Source organism: Heterodontus francisci, chromosome 2 (assembly GCF_036365525.1).
Source record: "Heterodontus francisci isolate sHetFra1 chromosome 2, sHetFra1.hap1, whole genome shotgun sequence".
NCBI classification, from domain to species: domain Eukaryota; kingdom Metazoa; phylum Chordata; class Chondrichthyes; order Heterodontiformes; family Heterodontidae; genus Heterodontus; species Heterodontus francisci.
Window position 1 is genome coordinate 40,401,506 of NC_090372.1, and position 24,172 is coordinate 40,425,677.

Genomic DNA, 24,172 nt, shown 5'->3' on the forward strand with positions numbered 1-24,172 from the left:
GCACCCAGGGGAATCCTGTCATGACTTTGAGGACCTCTCTGGAGAAACTTAAATACAATATTAAGATTCATAAATTGAAAATATGAATTTCATCCAGTTCTGATGAAAAGGCCACCTGAAATGTTAACTCAGTTTCTCTCTCCAAAGATACAGCCAGACCTGCTATTTGTTTTGCAACATTTCCTATTTTTATTTAAGTTTCAGAATCTCATTAGCGAGTCTTGTAGAGCTCTACAAGCAATAAATCTACTGCCTGCAAAAAATTGTTAATGTGGAGAAACAAACTACTTTGTGTAAAACATAAAAAGCACATAATGAGGCATAGAACTTAGATTCATTAATGATGTCCACCATAATCTCCAAATTGGAATGGTAAAGCACCACACTGATCATTACAGTTTGCAACAGTTTGGTTTTTATTTGCAGAATGCTTTCCTTGTGACACATGACAAAAGTCTTCAAATTGTCAAGTGATGCTACAAATTACAGTAACTAATCCCTCAAAAATAAGCTCATTAACAGGAAGAACTGCAATACTATGTTGCAACAAACTGTATCCATTTTCTACACTAAGATATTGTCAAGGACAAACTTTGAAACTTAGAACAGTAGAAGTCTACATTAATCTTGCTGATGCGGTGCGTGGGTTTGGTACCTGCATAACATGAAGTTTATGTAAGTCATTACATTGTAATGTCACTGCTCGGACTCGACTGCTGCATATACAAGACACTGAACAATACAGATCTGCAGATCTGAGCGTTTGATCTATGGTCTAGATTACATTGAAGTGGCCTGGCCATTTTAATAAAAGCTTGTAGAAAGGGAAGGGATTAAGAACTACTTTTACAGAAGTGGCTCACAGGTCTGCTTGTACCATTATGCCAACACCTTATGTAAAGGCAGGTATTATCTTATTTTTGTGAATTAAAAGTCCTCTTCCCCAGATTACAAATTTAGACTCAGTATTGATGGGCAACATTAGTGCACAAAATAAAATTGAGAAAAACAAAGTATATAAAAAAAAAGGCATTGAAACAAAAAAAGTTGGTTGTTAAACTACAGCTTCTTGTTTGTCAAGTTTCTCTCTGAGAGGGCAATATCCATCCTGACCAAGAGAATGTGCAAAATATTAAGCAACAGTGGCACAATTTACTGGCAAAACAAGGGGGCTGCATGGAACGTTAACTGAAACCATTTCATAGCAACTATGTATTACAGATATTGCTGTCCTTGGGATAAACTTCAATGGCGATTTAAAAAAAAATGTAAGACTGACTTATTTTTAGAAAAAGAACACTGGTGAGATGCACAATTATAAAATTGACTTTAACCAATAGGTGCAATGATTAATTCTAAATGAACTGAAATACTAAATCTAAACTGATGGAAGAAGTGGGCGAGATTTTGTCATACAAAGCGCAAAAAAGTACTAAGATGTCAATTACACTCGAAGTATGTCCAAACATCGTAACTCACAGTTACTAAGAACATAGAGCGCCAGTAAGACAGTCAATCATTGCACCCCTACTTGTAATGCAGCTACTGCAAGGTGTCTGACTACTGTAGTATTATATGCTATGGCTACACAAAGTGTAAAATTGCATTATGGTGAACTATAACTCTAGAATACAACACATGAATTGCGGAACAGCTAGTGACTTCGGTAGTTAGCCAACATTCTCTGCCGCTTCAGTAAACAGCTTTGTCCCATTCCATGTAGTCTTGAACTGTTCAGGGACTGGATACTCTTTCTATAACAGAAACAAAACAAGTACACCTGTTAGTAAATATGATTTCATTCTTGAAATAATTTTGCCCAGCTAACATTTAGAACAACAGATTGCTATTAATTCTCAACAGTATAGGGCGGGCACAGAATCAGACAGCAGAGGCCATTTGGCCCATTGCTTCCATGTCGACTCTTTGAAAGAATTATCCAATCAGTTTCACTCCCCTGTTCTTTCCCCATAGTCCTGCAACTATCTCCTTTTCAAATATATATCCAATTTGTCCAAGCTTTTTACCTTGGTGGGCCTCACAGATGGAGCACATTCAATGTTTAAGGCTGCATTCCCATATACTATATCTCCAGATGCTGACCTTGGTGCTCTAAATTGGGATCTTCCACCAATGAGACAATAGTATTAAGAACCTTTCCAAAACTCCAGGTCCACAAATTCCAAACAGGACTAACCCTGTCCCCAAAGCGTGAGCTTTCGAGCTTACTCTCAACTGTGTAAACAACCTTTGTCTTATTTTCTTCTCCTGAAAATACCATGTAACGATGCAGTACAGCAACTTCACAAAATGAATTCAAAAATTAAGTGGAAATTGAACTGAATTGCCTGGGCTTCACATGTCAGATTAGCAGGGCTAGTATTTGGAGACTTGTGGCACAGGATAAAGATTACTGTGTGAAGTTATCTTATCAATGCTTAAAACATTTGTACTAAACTTTCTCTGCTGTTTTTATGGCAGCACTATCCATTTATTTTAAACAGAATGATACCTCTGTTAAAATAGGAAGGAGGGGAACCTTGTAGGAGCTCAAAGCATAGCCAACAGCAATTTGTTCCTTTATAATCCTTGTCCAAACCAAAAGTAAATATGATAAAATAAACCAAGCAAATAAAGGCTCAGTAGTCACTTCTCATCATCCGAAGGGAATGGAGCAATCGTAGAAGATGCACAAATTGTTATGTTCAGTAGGCCTGACTGATTGAACCACTGACCCTTCCTGTTTTAGTTTTGCAGTTTATTACTCTTTAGTGCCAGCAGTCAGAACCATGGCAACAGCAGAACACTGACTCTACAGTATTACAGGACAAAACTTTTGAAATGAGAAGCTTTCACTGAAAATCACTTTAAGATTGAAGTCCTCAGCTACTTTTATTTCCACGCTGATTAACTGAGCTCTAGAAATAAAGGTCTCTGGAAAAATTCAATGTAGTTATACAGATCTGTGAAAATACTGAGAAAAAGACAAACTGGTCGGCACATTCAATCCTGCAATCTTGATTTCTGGCCACAAGCTACTGGGATTTTGTTAGATGTTACATAATGTTAGATGGTCTAAAGCTATTTTGGCACAAAAGGTATAAAAGAACATCAGTCAGTCTTTAAAGAAAAGCTGGTTGTATTTTGTGCACTGCAGGGGTAGATTTTACCAACTTAAGCTCCTGGCAAAGAGCTTTGTGCTCCAGGGATGTACATGAGGAACAAGAGAATGAAGGCCAGTGCAGATTTTCTATCTATTAATTCTTAATGGGCAGAAAATCCAATGGGGTGAAATCAAGTTCTGCGTCCAATTTCCCAATATATATCCCTGTCATGAATGTCTGGTGTTGGAAGTGCTCATTTGTAAAATTTACCTCTTCTGTCCAATATCTGTCAAGATTGGAATTAATGCCGTTAAAATAATTTCTTTGCAGATTTGAGGTAACTTATTCCTCACCAATAAGTTTACTTCCTTACAAGTATTTTATCAAAAATATAAAAGTGAGTTGCTGCTTATGCCCCCCGCCCCCACCCCACTCCCTATCAATTTAAACACTAGCAAGGTCTGGGGCTGGGGTGTGAATAATCCACTGGTCAATACTTTTATATTCAACTTTAATTATTCCAAACCCAGGCAGCTTTAAAAAAAAAACTCAGCAGTTTCCCATCCAATTAGATCATGGCAGATCTGTTCCTCAACACCATTTACCTGCCTTAGCTCTATATCCCTTGATAGCCTTGTCTACCCAAAATTTATCCATCTCAGTCTCGAAAGCTCCAATTGACTCAGCATCCACTGTCTTTTTGGAAAAGAATTTCAAATTTTTTATTTCCTTTGAGTGAAAAAGTGCTTCCTGATTTCATTCCTGAATGGCCTAGCTCTAATCTTAAGATTATGTCCCCTTGTTCTTGATTACCCATCAGAGGAAGTAGTTTCTCTGTCGCTAATCTATTGAACCCTTTTAACATTTTAAACACCTTGAGTAGATCACCCCTCAATCTTCTATTCTCAAGAGAATACCAGCCAGGTTTATGCAACCTGTCCTCATAATTTAACTCTTGAAGCCCCAGTACCATTCCGGTGAATACGTGCTGCACCCGTCCAAGACCAATATGGCCTGCCTGAGAGGAAATGCTCAAAACTGAACACAGATGGGGTCTGACCAAAGCACTATACAACTAAAGAATAACTTATAATAAAAACAAGAAAAGCTGGAAACACTCAGCAGGTCTGGCAGCATCTGTGGAAAGAGAAGCAGAGTTAATGTTTCGGGTCAGTGACCCTTCTTCGGAACCTTCGGAATAACTTCCTTTCCTTTGTGATCTAGCCCCCTTGAGATAAAGGCCAGCATTCCGTTAGTATTTTCGATTGCTGACTGCTTCGGGTTTTTAACTGCATAAGCATTGCAGCATTTTTGGGAAAAGGAATAGACAAAGGTTTGGCTTCAGCAATCCCTGAGCAGAGCTTTTCACATCGGGAACACGGCTGCAACCTTCCAATGAAACTGTGCGCCATGAGGGCAGAATGTACCCCCAGGGAATCTAATCCAAAACCCTTGGTCATCACATCAGAGTCTGAAAATAAAGATGTCAAGAAATGCAAAGCAATAAATGTTCACAACTGCGTATAACTTACATAATCATCATCCTGAGGAATTAGGACATTCATTTCAGAAGACTTGGCACTGATAATCTCACATCCTAAAGACTCCTCACTGAGGTATATGTGGCATCCCTCTGTCTTATTTATAGATATAGTCGGTACTTTGCCCATCACCTGAAAACCAATACACAAACTTGTTTATAATCCAGCTAAATAGTACCAGCTTTTAAAAGATGCTGCGACTGTTGAAGAGAGATGGCTACAACAAGTTGAAAGTTTTTCAAAAGGAGAAAAGTGCATATAGAGTTTACAGCTGCAAAACTCTGGGATGTATTAGTAGGATATTGTAGTAAGATGAAGGATGATAATTCCAGGACTGGAAAACTCCCTTCAGAGGAGCAGACCCTGCTGCAGTGAGACACTTATCCCATTCGAGCCACCCTTTACTCTCTAGTCCTTATTTTTGCTCCCATCATATGGATTTGGGTATGGAGGGTAACATGCCTAATTTGCAACCTGAATGATCTTTCTGTGCAGGGAAAGGCAACAAATTGGATCATGATCAGTTACACTACCTTCCAAGCTCAAGTTCCTGATTGGCACTTCAGTTAGGCAATGCTCTGTGATAGCAGCAGAATCACATAATGTGATCCCTTTAGAGCATGTTCAGTGCTGATTAATAGTGATTTGTATGCTGTAGATTGGCAGCATGAGGTCAAAGCTCATTTCATATAGACCATTACAAAATTAACACCTGGCTTTTGTTGATATGTAAATCTGCTATATATTAATTTCGGTATGTGGGTTGCATGTTACCTCAAAAACTCTCATGTCAACCTTGTAGTAGAGATACTACCTGTTACTCCTGTTTCACGAGTTTCCAATGTTAAGGATGTCACAACATGCCTGTCACAGATCCTGCCCAGAATTACACAAAGTAGGTACTATGCACAGGTAAACAGCCTGCTTATCTTCAAATTTTACTTTTAATATAGTTATTTAAACTTTTTGGGCCTTCTCTATATTTTTAAAAATCTATTTAGTAAATTCAATTTTTAATATTTAACTCCTCAGGCCATCTCTTTGCAATTGTTATGTCTGAAGAGGTGAAGTAATGCACAAAGGGCCCACTTGTATAAATATATATCATCTGGTTTATGATTACTGAACTTTCGTATCTTGGAATAATGCATGTGATGAATAATAGAATTCTCCTGCAATTTCACAGGTTATATTTCACCAAGTTCTTTTTGTCCCAATTACAAAAGCAAAAAGCAGGACAGCATGACCACACACTTTGTAAAGTAGAAATCAACTGACTGAATGTTACTGGAAGACTTGCCTCACTATTAAAATGAGAAAGAGGCCACTGTAGCCTAAAGATTTGAAGCTATTTATCAGCAATCAGCTTCTGAGACACAAATGCAAACTTGAAATTACTTTCAAAGGACAGTATCTATTGGCATATGGCTTTGAGAAGCAGTTCACTATTGCAATCTTGATCTACAGAAGGTTTAGAAATGTGAATGTGAGTAAAAGATATCATTGGAGAGTTTCTGCTAGCTGCTTTATTGATCCCAACAGATTGGATTAACCAGGTAGAAATAACCATAGTATTATAGCTCACTAATCATGATAAAGCACTCTGTTTCATTCCAATAGTGGACAAATTGGATGCATCGATTCAAATCTGTAGTTAATACTGATGTAAGTTATTTACTCATTTAATATTCAACAAATTTTCACAAAACAGGAACAGATTTGCTCAAATTCTATCTTTTAGATAATTTAGCACTCTGAAATGCTTGCTGATGTTGTTGCAAATTACTTGTTACCTGAACTTGCACATCTCGGGAATTGATGATTTCAACTATTCCCACCACGTTGTCGAACACAAGGCCAAGCTTTTTACAAGAATCTGAAACGGAAAAGAAATACTTAAGGAGACAGCCACTGTGATGCAAACAAAAAGCAAAGAACTGGATAACTGGGGATAACGCAGTTGCTGCCACTACGGTGTGCAAGATGGGTCATTCCCATCAGCTACTTAACTTTTGCTATTGATCCACATACTTACCAACTGTAATGGAATTAACTTTGCCTTGGATTTTCAGCGTGGAGTTGTTGCACTTATAGACATAGGCAACCTGCTTCAGTTCAGTCTCAGAAATGACAAGGTTGCTATTATTTTCCTGGTATTCCTAAAATAAAAGTAATAAAGCATTTACCTGGAAATTCAAATATTAAAAAATCCACATGTAGCAGTGAAATTTGGCTATTTTTGGGTCCATAACCAGTGGCACTGCTATAGCATGCAACCCAACCTCATTAATGTTCTGCCTGTTGCGCTCCACAGGAAGTTTGCATACTTCACTAAGGAGAATATGGGCTATGTGCCTCGCTGGCAGTGGCCCAAAGATTAAGTCCTGGGGTGGGGTGTTGAAGTAGCAATGGGAAGGGGTGATCACGTGATTTGTGGAATCCAAGAGAAGCACTCTTCCACCTCTTGGCTCCCAAGGAACTTTATAATTCTTAAATTTAAAAAACAAATCCTGTCTTTTGGTGACAGTCGTGGCTTAGGCTGCAGCAACTGCTTAAGATTCCCAAGCAAAGCAAGCTCGGCTCCTGCGCTGCTCAATCAAAACCAATTTCTGCAAGGCGGCCTAAAACAGGCATTACCAACACCATATTTACAAATGTAAGAGGCTTAAGGCTTGTTTTAGGCAGCCTTCTGGAAAGCCGCCTTTACCAATAAGGCAGCTCCTACAAATGCAAGTGTAGATCTGGTGTGGGAGAATGTATCCTAAAAGTTTTCCATTTCAGTCCTATTTTCTACCCCATAGAATCTAGCTTTTTCTATGTTCAAAATAACCAGCCCACACAGTCAAAATCAATTTTCACTGCATCTGCTCATAGTCCAATCCATTCTTTTCCAGGACCTCAACACTGTAGAACACTTTACATCCCTCAGTCTTCCATTTTCTTACACTCTACTAACTTTCAAAATCTAAACTTGGAATCCGTTGTGATGAACTGGTTACAGACACACTTTCTTAAATACCTTAAATAATCAATAAGGAATGTTGTGTGTAAAAAAAGGTTTTAGCTGGATGATGGATTTAATGAATCATAGTTCTCTTTACTTCCATGAGGCAATTTTATGAGTTAGTGCGACAAGAGCAGGTATCAGGAACTCAGCATGCAAACTCAAAAGTTACTCCTCTTTTTCACCAGGTATTGTCCAGCATTATAAGGCTTGGTGTCACCTACATCTCCTTTAGCCTTAGTGCAAACAGTGAAGATCCAGCTTTTCAGTGTGAAGTAGGGTAGCACCAAAGTTCAGGGAAGGGTCATGTAGATAAGGTAGTTAAGAAGGCATATGGGAAAGAATATAAGAGCAGGATTCTTTATACTGGAACTGCATAAAACACTAGTTAGGCCATAGCTAGAGTACTGCGCACAGCTCTGGTCACCGCATTACAGGAAGGATGTGATTACACTAGAGAGGGTACAGAGGAGATTTACAAGTATGCAGGAATGGAGAATTTTAGCTATAAGGAAAGACTGGATAGGCTGGGATTGTTTTCTGTGGAACCGAGGAGGCTGAGCGGAGAATTAACTGAGGTGTATAAAATTATGAGGGGGCTAGATAGAGTGGATAGGAAGGACCTGTTTCTCTTAGCAGAGAGGTCAATAACCAGGGGGCATAGATTTAAAGTAACTGATAGAAGGATTAAAGGTGAGCTGAGGACAATTATTTTTTACCCAGGTGGTCTGGAATTCACTGGCTGAAAGGATGGTAGAGGCAGAAATCCTCAACACATTTAAAAAATACTTGGATACGCACTTGAAATGGCGTAACCTTCATGGTTACGGACCAAGAACCAGAAAATGGGATTAGGCTGGATAGCTCTCTTATTGGCCAGCGCAGACATGGTGGGCCAAATGGCCTCACCCTGTGCCATAAATTTTCTATGTTTCTATTCAGGATGGCTCTGGGTACATCAATTCTTTAAGCAAACAGCTAGCTGCTTTTTCACTCTAGGAACAAGCATCATTGTGGAAACCACAAACAAGTACATCTCAAATGAGTCTTTTTTTTTATATTGGGAGGAAGCAGCAGTGTAATGAAACTGAAACCAAAAACTCACTTGCCTTGATTACACCATCTAACCCCCAATACTGTAGTATTCATTCACAAGTCACTCTTGAGTGGTGTCAAATAACAGTATTCACAAATTTGTATGTATCATCTAGGTGAGTTTGGCAAAGAGTATGGCAAAGGGGAATAGTAAAGGTGTCAAGCTTAGTAGAATCAAAGCTAAATTAGGAGGTAATCCTCATTTAAGCCACACTCACCTATCATGTTTAGTGAATTCTGTACAGTCGAACAAATGGTGTCAAATCACTTCTAAAATGTCTTCAAAAACAAGCAACGAGTTGTTTAAATGTACCAGCAAAACAGAGTTTAAATGACAGAATGTACTGCAGAGATGGCTATCTAACATTAGATGTCACTATTGTGCTATGTGCAGTGCTTTAAAAGCATCCTGGTGATCCCGGTAAATGACAGCGAGGGAACAAATGAACTCATTTTCATTAAAATTAGCAAAAACAAAAATGTTAGACACGAGTTCTATCTTTTAAAAATAATACTTTTTTTGTCAAGATTGTATCTGTAGAGGTCTATGAAAAAGGTGAAAAATCCTATGTATTTTAATTACACTATCCTTTTCTAATGCTTACGTAAGTAATAAACCCATTTATAATTATTAAATTCTATTGCTTTTCTACATCACATTCCTTACTGAGTATTTTAAGTTCTTCAAGAGGGTTTGTAATTGATTTTATTTCAATGGAAGACGGTGAATGGAAGAAAAGTTAATTATCTGATAAACAGAAACAAATAGGGGACATTGCTGTTTTTCTTTGACACATGGGATATTATTAATCATTCGCTAGTGCACAGTCTCTTCAGAGACTGTGCGCTTGAAACAAAAAGTGAAACAAAATTGAAACAAAACCTAAATGCTCAAATGGAAAGCAACATAAAGGGCATAATTGTACTTTCAACTTAGCTAAACAGCTCCACATCACGCAGAGATAACTTGGAATAAGTGGTGCTGGTTTTAATTGGACTTATTGTGCATGAAACCACTATCTACTTCATTACTGGAAAAATACAGGTTTGTGCAATAGAGAGAATCAAACACCAGCTGAGTGGGGATATATGCTGCAGTAAAGGAATAATAAATCACTGGGACATTCTGCTTCCTTCACTCACTATGCATTATACATTGATTACAGGAATAGTAAAAAATCTTGTTGAAAATGTGCCCAAGTTAATAGTGAAAAGTCCTTGTCATTTCTATCCACTTTTGTTGTTACTATTTTATTAAAATGGTCAACAAAAACAAATAAAATTTCCCAAACACATCAGTCTTGTGGTACTTTACGAAGAACTGCTTTTAATGAATTTGTGTGGCCTAAATATGAAGACACAGATTTCCAACAGAAACTTGCATCTTAGTGATATTCATCTTGAAACACTGTTGGGAGACGGAACTAATAACTGTACATTAGTTAGCTCCCGAAAACCATTGAAAAGCATTGAACTTGGCAAGAGATTCAAGAGATTTAAGTACAGTGTTGAGGGAGCACAACATTGTCTGAGGTGTGATCTTTCGGATAGGACGTTAAACCAAGGACATGCCTGCCCTCTCAGGTGGATGTAAAAGATCCCATGGCATAATTTCCAAGACGAGCAGGGGAGTTCTCTCCAGTATGATGGCTAGAATTTATCCCTCAACCAACATCACAAAAACAGATTAGCTAGTCATTATCACATTTCTGTTTGCAAATTGTCTGCTGTGTTTCCAATATTGTAACAGTGACTACACTTCTAAAGAGTACCTAATTGGCTGTGAAGCACTTTGGCACATCCTGAGGTTCGGTATAAATGCAAGTGTGTTCTTTCCTATTGTGCCCTATTTGAAGGAAAATTCAGGTTTATGAATTCAAACCTCACAATGGTTAGTATAAATTCAAGTTCTTTCTTTCCAAGAATGGAATACTATTTATCAGTACTTGGTTATAAGACACTGCAATTTGAGTCTTGGCATTTGTTCCTCGTTCTATAGGTATCCCGATCAATGACTTGGTTATATTTACCACTTTCCACTTCTTTCCTTCCAGCTCCAACACGGATGTCCTCGGCTGTTGCAGAGGAGACATGGGAGATGTAGGACTGGCCGAGTGACTCTTTGATGGGGAATTGACAGCTCCACTCCGTGGACGAAGATTTGGATTCTTGTGAGTCTTCTGGTTGTCGGGGACATGGCGGAGACCTGGAGACAAAAAAAATCAATACCATGCAATGAAAACGTCTCAGTTTATTGAGTCAGCAGCTGAACCAAAATGTTGTCAAGTATCGGATATTTGTATTTGTTTCATAAATTTTAGAAGCTCGCTGTTCAATAGTAAATGGCATCAGTACCAGGTAGGGCGGCACAGTGGCGCAGTGGTTAGCACCGCAGCCTCACAGCTCCAGGGACCCGGGTTCGATTCCGGGTACTGCCTGTGTGGAGTTTGCAAGTTCTCCCTGTGTCTGCGTGGGTTTTCTCTGGGTGCTCCGGTTTCCTCCCACAAGCCAAAAGACTTGCAGGTTGATAGGTAAATTGGCCATTATAAATTGTCACTAGTATAGGTAGGTGGTAGGGAAATATAGGGACAGGTGGGGATGTTTGGTAGGAATATGGGATTAGTGTAGGATTAGTATAAATGGGTGGTTGATGTTCGGCACAGACTCGGTGGGCCGAAGGGCCTGTTTCAGTGCTGTATCTCTAATCTAATCTAATCTAGGCCCAAGGAGTATTGTAGAAAAGTCTCAATAGTTACAAAAATTAGGATATAACAGAAATATACAGCACAGAAGGAAGCCATTTGGCTCATCACACCTGTGCTTTTTTAAATATATAAAAACTATCCAATTAGTTCCACTTCCCTACTCTTTCTCCATAGCCCTGCAAGTTGTTTTCCGATCCAAGTATTTATCCAATTTTCTTTTGAAAGTTACTATTGAATCTACTTGCACCACCCTTTCAGGCAGTGCATTCTAAATCAAAACAACTCACTGCATAAAAAACAATCTCCTCATCTCACCTCCGGTTCTTTCAGCAATTATTACTGGGGGAGATGGTGGTTTAGTGGTAATGTCACTGGACTAGTAATCCCAAAACCAATACTCGGGGGACACAGGTTCAAATCTCACCACGGTAGCTGGTGGATTTAAATTCATTAATTAATTTTAAAAAACCTGGAACTGAAAGCTCGTCTCAGTAATGTTATCCTGAAACTACCATTGATTGTTGTTAAAACCCATCTGGTGCACTAATGTCCTTAATGGAAGGAAATCTGCTGTCCTTACCCACTCTGGACTACATGTGACTCCAGACCCACAGCAATGTGGTTGACTCTTAACTGCCCTCTGAATTCAGTTGTCAAGGGCAATTAGGGATGGGTAACAAATGCTGTCCTTGCCCTCGACACCCACATCCCATGAAACAAATAAAAAAAAAATCTACCTCCTCCAGTTACCAACTCACATAGCAGTGGAAACAGCTTCTTCTTATGTATTCTATCAAAATCCACTCATAACTTTGAACACGTCTATTAAATCTCCCCTAATCTTCTCTGCACTAAGGAGAACAATCCCAGCTTCTCTAGTCTCTCCACATAACTGAAGTCCTTCATTCCTGGTATCCTTCTGGTAAATGTGATACAAAGTACACTATCAAGTGTGAAAGGGGGTTGAATTTTATGGGCCTCCTAACAGGAACGGAGGCGGTGGGGGGGGGGGGGGGGGAGGAGGAGCCCATGAAATTGCATGGGAAGATAGGGGTGGAGTGCCTGACACCTTCCAATTTAGTCTGAGGCACTTAAGGACCTCTTCCTGCCTCCACCTCAATTTAATGGAGGACGGAGGGGCCTGCTGTCACAGCCTTCGAGCGGGGTCAGGGTGGGTGGTTGGGTCTCTCCTCTTGGGGCAGTTCAGGACCCCTGGAGAGCCTCCCGGCGGTGATCGCCACCCCCCGGAAGACCGCCCACCCTCATCAACACTTGCCTCCTTCCCCACCCCACCCTGCCTCAATGACCCTGGCGACCCCAATCCTACTTACCTCTCCCGGGGTCTTCTCCAGAGTTCGGTACTACAAGGCATCCCCGACAGTGGGCAGTTAATTGCATGCCAGCCTTGGAATTGCCATGGGGGTCCGACATTGGGCTGAGGCAGGGTCTCCCCCCACCTTACGGCCCGCTGCCAGGACCCTCGTTGTCAGAATAAAATTCAGCCCAGGTGTATTAAAAAGCCACTTCAGTAAATGCCATCAAACTAATAACTGAACATGCTTGAAACAAATGTTAATTTACTGCAGTTTACCACAGCTGATTTATTACTGGAATTGGTAACCTGTTTCTCAGCTAATATCAACACAACAGTTTCCCTAGAGCTCAACTAGTCAAATCTCATTACCAAAATCATTCGGAAATCAGAAGTCTTACACAGGATCAAAAGAGACACACACGGCAAAATGGGGAAATAAACACACACAAAACAATCCCAAATACCACCAAATCCAAATAATTTTCCATGCAAATACACTCTACAGTTTGTCAGCTTTGGCTTACTGGTAGCACTCTTAATGCTGAGTCAGAAGGTCGTGGGTTCAAAGCCCAGTCCAGAGACTTAAACACATAATCTAGGCTGACACTTCTTTGTTGCACTGAGAGTGTGCTGCACTGTCAGAGGTGTTGTCTTTCAGGTGACACGTTAAACCGATGCCCAGGGCCAAATTTTCATTCGCCTGTGGAGGTGAGAACAGAGGCAGGCAGGCAGGCTGGCAATTTCACGCTATCGACCAGCGTGCCAGCATATTCCCACAAGTGGCGGGTAGCCAATTAGGCCACAAAGAGGGCCTATTAAAGCCACGCTGCCGATGCCAACTGGAATTTCCAGTCACCATGCAGACCCCCAGCTGAGGCCAAAATGCAGCAGACAAGGGGGCCAGTGCACCATCCTGCAAGGAACCACCATAACCACAGGGCTGTAGTTGTGCCAACTGGCTGTCCAGTGGAGGAGGTTTCCAGCCTCCAGCCTTGGGAGCCTGCCCACCATCCTTAATTAGATATGGCTCCTGGAAGTGTCCACTTAATTGGCCTCCTCCTCCAAAATCACTTCCAGGGTCCCACCGTCAGCATCTCCAGGTTCCTGAACCAGAATTCATCATGGCTTTGGGATCGGGCCCCTGGAACAAAAATCCAGCCCGCTGTCTTCCTGAAAGATCTCATGGGATTGTTCAAAAACAAAGCAGGGGAGTTCTCTCTGGTGTCCTGGCCAACATTCCTTCTTCAGTTCCCACCGCCAAAACAGAGTATCTGGTCATTATTTCAAAGCTATTTGTGGGAGCTTGCTGTGCACAAATAGCTGCAATGTTTGCTTACAAAACCAGTGCCTGAACTTAAAAAGTAATTCACATGAAGCACTTTGTGGCATCCTGAAGGCATGAGAGGTATGATATAAATTTAACTTTGTTCTTTAGTTATTGAGAATATTCTTTGCTTCTCAATCCCTCCAATTCTGTTTTATTTTGTTAATGCCTGGAACCATCATTGTTGAATGGAGTGGAACCTCCTCTCTTTGCTGTGGTATGGATCCATAGGTAACGTGAACTAGTAGTTATCATTCATGTGAGAGCTTCAACAGTGTTAGCAGGTTATTCAGCTATAGGAGGCATCATAACTGACTCTCACTCTCTCTCAAAGTAGGGGCTGCCAGATTGTAATATGTTGAGTTGATTTTTATCTGCTAGTCGAGGGGTACTGAGGCCAATTGTAGAAACCCAACTGCTAGCAAAGCAAACTCAACATGGATTGTAGATTGAACCTGGAACCTTCTAAGTGGCTCAGCTACTCACTGGATAATCTTGGTGAGACATTAGCGATTGGGTGGTGAATCTAGAATGTGGGGCCACAGTCTCAGGATAAGGGATCAATCATTTAGGGCTGAGATGAGGAGAAATTTCTTCACTCAGAGGATTGTGAATCTTTGGAACTGTCTATACCAGAAGGTTGTGCGTGCTCCATCATTGAGTATATTTAACATTGGGATAGACAGATTTCTGGTCCCTTCAGAAATCAAGGGATATGGGGTGCGAGCAGGAAAGTTGAATTGAGACAGAAAATTAGCTGCGATCATATTGAGTGGTGGAGCAGACCTGAGGGGTAATTTGGTCTTCTCCTGCTTTTATTTCTTGTGTTCTTACATTAATTTCTCTAGCAAGGGTCCAGTTCATTAGTTCAAGATGTTTTTCTAGTATTTCAATAAGTGTAGAGAAATAGCTACGACTGACGGTTTCTCAGTGATAGTGTCTTGATTCAGTTGTTTTTACTATTTCACACAAGTTGAAATCATTACATTTTTGCATCACTAACTCTTGCCTCTAGAGGGTGCACGCACCTTATATTCCGGTGTACGGGAGACAGGAAAAGCTTCGACGAGCTTTTCCCAAACAGGTAATGGACAGGGTTCTCACTATTTTCTGAGTTATACATAGAAGCTGCAACGTGGAAACAGCCTGTTTCTCAACCAGTCCATGTCAGCATTTACTCTCCGCACAAGTAAACAGACCTAGTCATTTTACCGACCCTCTTTCTATATCTTTTCATTCACTTTTCCTTCATCCAATTTAATTGTGAATTGTTGATACAGTTTTTGCCTTAACCAATAAACCTGAAAGTGAATTTCACAGCCTCATAACTCTCTTAGTAAAGAAGCTTCTCTCTATTCTAAATCTTTTACAGTTGATCTTTCAACTTCAGTTACCGCAATTTCATGCCACTTATGCTAAAGGTTATAAATTACAGTGTGATAGCTTTAACTTCAAAAACTGCCATTTTAAGTTATACTCCAGGAAGGAATAGCCTTTCCATCTTGGTTCAAATTTCTTTTTATTTAATGACACCCACACAATTTTCTAGCACATCAGTGGGCTACACCAGCTTCAACCACTTTTAATTATTTAATCATTTAATTAATTAAATACCACTTTCAATGATCGAGTGTTGGCTGGGTGGCACTGTTGCTTCAGAATCGGAAGGAAGCAGGTTTAAGTCGCACAGCTTTTATCATGCATCCTAGGCCTGTAATACCTTTAACCATAAGAAATAGAAGAACATACGGCCCCTCGAGCCTGCTCCGCCTTTCAGTAAGATAATGGCCGATCTTCTGCCTCAATTCCAATTTCTCACCTGCTCCCCATATCCCTTGATTCTCAGAGACTAAAAATCTGTCCTTAAATGTACTCAATGATGGAGCATCCACAACCCTCTGGGGTTGACAATTCCAAAGATTCACAACCCAATTTCTTCTCATCTCTGTCCTAAATGATCGATCCCTTAGCCTGAGACTGTGCTCCCATGTTTTAGATTCCTCAGCCAGGGGAAACTACCTCTAAGTGTCTACAATGTCAAGCCCCTTCAGAACCTTGTATGTTTCAATGAGATCACCTCTCATTCTTCTAAACTCCAGAGTATAGGCCCAATTTACTCAGCCTCTCATCATAGCACAACCCTCTCATCCCAAACAACCAATCTAGTGAACCTTCACTGTACTGCCTCCAATGTAAGTTTATCCTTCCTTAAATATGGAGATCAAAACTGCTCACAGTACTCCAAGTGTAGTCTCATCAAGCTCTATACAATTGTAGTAAGACTTCCTTATTCTTGTACTCCAATCCCCCTGCAATAAAGGCCAACAGGTCATTTGTCTTCTTAATTGCTTTCTGCACCTACATGCTAACTTTCTCTGTTCCTTGTACAACTATAGCCAAGTCGCTCTGAACATCAACATTTAGAAGTTTCACACCTTTTAAATAATATTAGTTTTTTCTATTCTTAATACCAAAGCGAATAACCTCACACTTCCCTCACATTATACACCATCTGCCACCTTGTTGCCCACTCACTTAACCTAACCCTATCTCTTTGCAGCCTCTTTGGGTCCTCCTCACAGCTTACATTCCCACCTAGCTTAGTATCGTCAGCAAACTTGGATACTTTACTCTCAGTCTTTTTGTCTAAGGGCAACAAATACTGGCCTTGCCAGTGACATTCACATCCCATGAAAGAATAAAAAAAAATATAGATTGTAAATAGCTGAGGCCCCTGCAATGATCCGTACAGCCTGCCAACTTGAAAATGTCTGTTTATCCCTACTCTCTGCTTCCTGCCCATTAATCATTCCTCCATCCATGCTTATATAATACCACCAACTCCATGAGCCCTTATCTTACGCATTAACCTCTTGTGTGGCACCTTATCGAATGCTTTTTGGAAATCCAAGTATATTACATCTACTGGCTCCCCTTTATCTACCCTCAATAAACTCTAATAAATTTGTCAAACACTATTTGCCTTTTGTAAAACCATGTTGACTCTATCTGATCATACCAGGATTTTCTAAGTGCATTGTTTAGACTTCCTTAATAATAGATTCCAGCATCTTTCCAATGACTGATGACAGGCTGACTGGCCTGTAGTTCTCCGTTTTCTCTCTCCGTCCTTTCTTGAATAGAGATGTTACAATTGCTAACTTCCAATCCACTAGGACCCATCTAGAATCTAAGGAATTTTGAAAAATAATAACCAGTGCATCCACTACCTCTGCAGCTACCTCTTTTAGAACCCTTTGGTACCCTACTGTGGGAGTGCTGCATTGTAAGAGGTGCACTATTCTTTGGTTGAGACAGTGAACTGAGGCTCCATTTGTGAGTTGCGAAGGACCAGAAAGATATCGAGGCATTCTTTGAAACAGCTGGAAGTTTCTGCTGTGTTGCAGCCAATATTCTTCCCGACCAACACCACCAAAAATGGATGCCCCTGATCTCACTGTTACTGTGCACATAACAGGGACTGCATTTACCTGCAACAACCACAGCAACTGCACAATGTAATTAATTCGCCATGAAGCAGGTTAGGGCATTTTTGAGATAGTTATTTTGATAGACGTGAGAGTTTTATTTTCTTTAAAATACACACCACTTAACATTTGGGAATCTTTGAATAAGACCAATGTAAACACATATAAAGGCAAAATACCACAGACGCTGGAAATATGGAAAAATAAACAGAAAATTCTAGAAATACTCAGCAGCTCTGTTGCATCTGTGGAGAGAGAAAGAGAGTTAACGTTTTAGGTCAATTATCTTTCATCAGAACTGGAAAACATCACAGATGTAACAGATTTTAAGCAAATACAGAAGCAGGGGAGGGGGAGAAAAGAATAAAAGGGAGAATTCCAAATTTCTATTACCCTTAGTGTGAAAAGGCACGTCCTGACTTTATTCCTGAAAAGCTTAGTTCTGATTCTAAGATTATGCTCCTTTGTGCTGGAATTTCCCATCTGAGGAAATAATTTCTCTGTATCTACTCTATCAAATCCTTCAAACATTTTAAACACTTTGATCAGAACCCCTTTGACGTTCTACATTCAATGTAATGCAAACCAAGTTTATGCAACCTGTCCTAATCATTTAACCCTCTAAGCCAGGTATCATTCAGCACTGCTGCCCCTCTGCGACCCACATAAACATGGCCTACAGTAGACAACCCTGCCCATATAAGCAACTGATGCAGTTTTCATTATTTGTTGGCCTGTAAGTACTCTTATCCAGCCCAGCCCATGGAGAAAGCCCATCGGCTGCAAACAGGGTTTTAATCTGTAACTTAGAAATGACTGCTCATGTGCAAAGGCTTTTAAGCAGCAACCTCTTATAAAAACAATAGAGAAATGGAGCCCCTTGCAATGATTTAAAAAAAATTCATTCACAGGATGTGGATGATGCTGGCAAGGCCAGCATTTATTGTTCATCCCAATACAACCGAATAGTTTGCTAGGCCATTTCAAAGGGTAGTTCAGAGTCAACCATATTTTTGTGGATCCTGAGTCACATGTAGGCCAGACCAGATAAGGATGGCAGATCTCCTTCCCTGAAGGACATTAGTCAACCTGATGGGTTTTTACAACAATCCAGTAGTTTCATGGGCACCATTACTGATACTAGGGGCTGAATTTTACGAGCCCCTTCGGTCGTGGCGGGGAGGCCTGTAAAATGCTAGCGGGAGCGGCCCGCCACGACACACGACGCTGGGAAGGCCCCGCAGGATATTAGCGGCAGCGGCGAGGCGTCGGTACGGCACCCCCCCACCCCCCCCCGCTAAGCGGCGGGGCCTTCATTAAAATATTTAAATGAGCATTAATAAAATTCAAAATTAACTTACCTGCCGTTGGAGTTCCGAGGCGAGACACACTGGTGGGGGGGGGGAGGAATAAAATTATCAGGGTGGGAGGGGTGGGGGAGTGGGAAAACACTTTTATTGGCTGTGGGAATGGTGGGAAGGGGTTAAAGGGCAAATGCGAGAAAGTTGGCAGGGAAGTTCAGGTTGGGAATAAAATAAGTTTTCTGGATATAGGGCAATGAAAAGACCATTGGGGGGGGGGGGGGGGGCAAATGAAATCTAATATCCCTCTAAAAATGTAAATTTTTGCTAAGGGCTTGAAGCCCTGACGCCTTCCTGCCCCCACTGCGTTTACACAGGACGACAGCGGTGAAAAACGGCCTATCCACCTCAGGCCAATCCAGGTCCTTAAGTGGCCAATTAACTGCCAGTTAAGGGCCTCCTTCCATTGCCACACGGACGGCAAAGGCCCCAAGAACACCAGTAAAACCTGGCGGCCTTCTGGCGGGCTCGGTGGGGGCGGGGAAGGTGGGGGGGGGGGAAGCCTCCTGATCGGGCACCATGTGCCCCACAGAGGGCCGCTGCCGAAGCCCCAACTGCACAGCACTCCTCCACCCCACCCCCATCAACCGACTCCCCTTGCCTCGCTACGGCACAGCCGATTGTCCCCGTGAGGCCCCGGGGTCGTCCTTCACCTTGCTTGCGATGGCTGGCTATAGTCCCAGCAGTGGCCACCGCTCATTCACAAAGCTGCTGAAGAGAGGTAAAATGTTGCTCATGCATCCACCAGAGCCGTCACTGAACATGCGATTCAGTTGCCTTGACCAGTCTGGAGGGGCTCTTCAATATGCACCACGGAGGGTGTCATGAATAATCGTTGTCTGCTGTGCCTTGCACAACCTTGCAATTAGACACGGTAACATTCTGCAGGGAACAGGAGGAACACCAGTCCTCCTCAGATCAGGATGTCTATGAAGAGGGTAAGGAGGAGGACAACAATGACAACGATGCCGTCATCAATATGAGGGTCATGGAGAGACATGCAAGGGACATCAGGGAGAACCTCATTTATGCACATTTCAACCGACAATAAGCCACATCATCAAGGACCGTTGGGAGGAGAAACATAATTCCCCGAAGAAATTTCTTTTTTTATGAGGTATTATTCATCTCTGCAATCTTAATGCAGCGTTGCTGCTCTTTCATGTGATTGGAATTTGAAATCATCTATGGGCTACAATGAATGCAACTACACATCACTGCAAACACTGTCAAGTTATAAGCATAGAAAGCAAAAGTAAGGCATGACAGTATTAGAAAAAGTTATGAATCATCAATAGGAAAACAGCCATCATTGAATGAAGGGTCAAATTCCAATGAGATATAGACACTGGACATGTCCTGAGATGCTTTGCAAACATCATTGCATTCCTGCCATAGGCCTCCAAAAAACTTCTTTGTATCCATCTGTAACCAAACAAAACATTATCGAGAGTGGATCAAATTTTAAATGAAATAAAAATGTTTTAATAAATCTTTGCAATCATGCAATTTGTACAGCACCCATGCCATGCTTGTGATCAAAACTTTTACAATTTCCTTTTTTCCCACTATTGAGGTGATACCCTGACATTAGCAGCTGAGGTGCCATTGCTGTGGATGACAGTGGCAGGTGTCCTCTGGAGTAACGGGGCCTTGATGGCTCCATCCCACTGGGGGTCTGCAGCAATGATGCTTGTGTATCCCCAATGTGCTCGCCTGCTGGAGGCAAGGGTATCAATGTCGGGAGTGGGGGGGGGAGGACGAGATCCCGCTTAACCTGGGGAAGTCCTGAGAGGAAGGCCCCGGGGCAGCTGACATGTGCTCCTCCTCCATCTGTGTGCACAATGGCACCTGCCTGTCTCCCTGAGAGGAAGGAGCACCTGGAGGGAGGTCCAGGTTCCTCGTCCGATCTTGCTTAGACTGTGCTGTATGGAGCCAAGAGCAACAGCAATGGAGTGCAGGTCAAATTGCATATGGCTCGAGTGCTCATCCAGACTTGCCACAGGGCTTGCCAAACTCTCGACTGAGGAAGCCATATGCTCACTCCTCCATGGCCCACGCAAAGCTACGCATGACCTCAGGTATCTCCGACATATTTTCCACATGACTTTGCTGCACATCCAACAGACTTCTTGTAGCAACAAACAGATGATCATCATGAGTGTGGGGCTGAGCAGGGACCTGGTCCTCCAATTGTCAGGGGACCCGGCTGGCACATGCTCCCTCAGTTGCTGGGACTTGTCTGTGTTGTGCACACCAGCTTGTGACCCAGATTCTAATCTTAAACCCCCCCGTGGACTGTGTGGATGTATCTGCGCTGGTGGCGGTGGAAGAAGAGGCAGTTGACGGTGCACCCTCTGGGGCATTGGCTTCTTCTTCCTTCCCAAAGGATTCATGGGCCACATGATGTTCTGCGACTTGAGTGCGGCCACCTGCAGCGGAGACACAAACAGAGGCACTTTAAGCGTGTATTTCACATCAGTTCACATAATTTCCTTCAGTTTCCACATATGGCTGCAAGAGCAGAGGGGTCACTTCATCCTTTACGCCTTGTGGCTCCTGCCTCACCATCTCTGCTTGCCCTGCCTCCCTCCTCTCTCACGATCTCCAAAGCCGCCTCCTCAGCCATGGTCAACAGCCTGATGTCAGGGACCCCTCCTCCTGTCTCAGTACACTCACGCTGGTTTTGGCTTTGTTTATCCTGCAGCAGGCAGTGCAGATTTAATGACATGGCAAATGATCCATCACAACTATTGCATACATGTGTCAACATCACTCATTCTGCATTGGCGTTTGCACAACACATCCACTCACATAAAGAATGCTAATCTTCATCATTTAGTAAATGACACCAAGGCTGCTCATGCATTCCACTGCATTCCTTGTCTGCCTTAAAGACACGGAGCCATGGAGAAAACAATAGAGCAGCTTCAGCAGGACCACGTACCCTCGCCGATCTCAGCAAGTCATTGATTTGCTTGCGGCACTGTACCCATGTTCTACGGGTTACCCCACGGTTTGAGACCTCCTCCGCGACTTCCATCCAGACCCTCTTGGTGTGGCAGGAGGGACTTCTGACTCCATCTGCAGGAAAGAGTACCTCCCGCCTTTCCCTGACGGCCTGGAGGAGAACCTGCAGGGAGGAATCACTGAACTGTGGGGCAGGACGCTGCCTGCTGGCTGCCATGTGATTCACTTCGGCTGTAGGGAAAATAAATGATATGAAGTTAATGGTGACTTTCACAAAATAAGGGAGGCAAAAACATTTTGATTTAAGTAAAAGCTTCAATTTAAGTTGGTCTGAAGATACTTACATGAAAGGAAAGCTGCTGAATCTTGAGGCTGCAAGCACTGAATGTTCTCTATCTGTGGTGATGATGGTGCTTGGGACAGTGATGGCGGGTTCCACCAATGAGACTGCCCCCGCCGCATGGCTAATTTAAATACAAAATCACATGACAACAACTTCCGGTCCCGCCATCGGGAATGCCATGGCACTCATTAGATTACACCCTTTAACTCTGTGTTTCTCTCCATAGATGCTGCCTGACCTGCATTTCCAGCATTTTGTTTTTGTTTCAGAATTCCAGCATCCACAGTTTTTTGCTTTTGTGTTGTTAGTGAAAAAAATGGAAGTTGATTCAAAGAAAGAAAGAAAGATTAGGAAGGATGACCGAAAGTTTGGTCAGTGAGATGGGTTTTAAGGGGGAGTTTTAAACAAAAAGGGAGGTGCAGAGGTTTAGGGATGGAATTCCAGAGGATGAGGCCTAGGTACTTGAAGACACAGCTAGCAATGGTGGGCGAAGGGAGGGGAGATACACGATCTAGCATTACAGACAATGTAACGTGAACATGATGTATCCTTACCACTCTATTTTGGCTGTTAACTACCTAATGATTTTTTTTTCTGCTTGAAAACAGTGAGCTAAATAAATCATGAAATGATGTTTTCAGCCATTCTGTCCCTGGTTCCAGTCTAAGACATGATGAATTACACATTAATTTATATCGGATTTTTTTCACAACCTTGCCCCTTGCTGTATTTATCCCTTGTGACTGGCACAGTTTTGTCTCACAATATATGTCTTCTGTTCTTTGGCTTCCTTATCTCGAGAGACAATGGGTAAGCGCCTGGAGGTGGTCAGTGGTTTGTGAAGCAGTGCCTGGAGTGGCTATAAAGGCCAATTCTAGAGTGACAGACTCTTCCAGAGGTGCTGCAGATAAAATTGGTTGTCGGGGCTGTTACACAGTTGGCTCTCCCCTTGCGCTTCTGTCTTTTTTCCTGCCAACAGCTAAGTCTCTTCGACTCGCCACTCTTTAGCCCCACCTTTATGGCTGCCTGCCAGCTCTGGCAATCGCTGGCAACTGACTCCCATGATTTGTGATCAAAGTCACAGGACTTCATGTCGCATTTGCAGATGTCTTTAAAGCGGAGACATGGACGGCCGGTGGGTCTGATACCAGTGACGAGCTCGCTGTACGATGTGTCCTTGGGGATCCTGCCATCTTCCATGCGGCTCACATGGCCAAGCCATCTCAAGCGCCGCTGGCTCAGTAGGGTGTATATGCTGGGGATGTTGGCCGCCTTGAGGACTTCTGCGTTGGAGATACGGTCCTGCCACCTGATGCCAAGGATTCTCCGGAGGCAGCAAAGATGGAATGAATTGAGATGTCGCTCTTGGCTGACATATGTTGTCCAGGCCTTGCTGCCATAGAGCAAGGTACTAAAAACACAGGCTTCTAATGCTGGAAAGTTCAGCTTTCAATAGCCTTAGTTATGTTGTAACTTTCAGTGTCCTCCTCCCCCACACATTGTTCATTACTCCCAATTACCAGTGTAGTCAATCAACAAGAAATCTAGATGTTTTTCCATAAGGAAGGAAGGAGTGGTTGGATTAAAAACACAACACATTCTATGGGGCTGAATTTCTGCTTTGGGCACAATTGGGAAATTGCCTGCTGCAGTTTCAGCTGAATATGGATTTATCATCAAAACTTAGCATTTTTAATAAGGGTTCCCAGTCTACCACTTGTGAATAACCTGATTTAAAATCATTTAAAAAAACTACACTGAACCATTTCATAGTTTCTTTGTTGCACACTAGCCAGTTTCTTGATAAATTAAATATTTTTTGTTATGAAAAAACTTTTAAAAGTGCCCGAATACCTGTGCGTCAAAGAAAATGACCACGATTTGAAGAGCCTTTTCAAACTATCGTTATTTGCGGAATCTTG

At 42.1% G+C, this 24,172-nt stretch overlaps 1 protein-coding gene across 1 annotated transcript in view; it reads right to left on the reverse strand.

Moving 5' to 3' along the window:
* Positions 1-235: 235 nt before the first annotated feature.
* cap2 (cyclase associated actin cytoskeleton regulatory protein 2) overlaps positions 236-24,172 on the reverse strand; it is a 237,952-nt gene continuing 214,015 nt past the window's right edge. The window contains exons 9-13 of the mRNA XM_068057232.1: positions 10,775-10,950; positions 6,681-6,804; positions 6,439-6,521; positions 4,637-4,777; positions 236-1,754 (exon numbers count right to left, since the gene is read on the reverse strand). Of these exons, the coding sequence (XP_067913333.1) occupies positions 1,671-1,754; positions 4,637-4,777; positions 6,439-6,521; positions 6,681-6,804; positions 10,775-10,950 (608 nt within the window). The 3' untranslated portion in view covers positions 236-1,670. The remainder of the gene's footprint in view (positions 1,755-4,636; positions 4,778-6,438; positions 6,522-6,680; positions 6,805-10,774; positions 10,951-24,172) is intronic.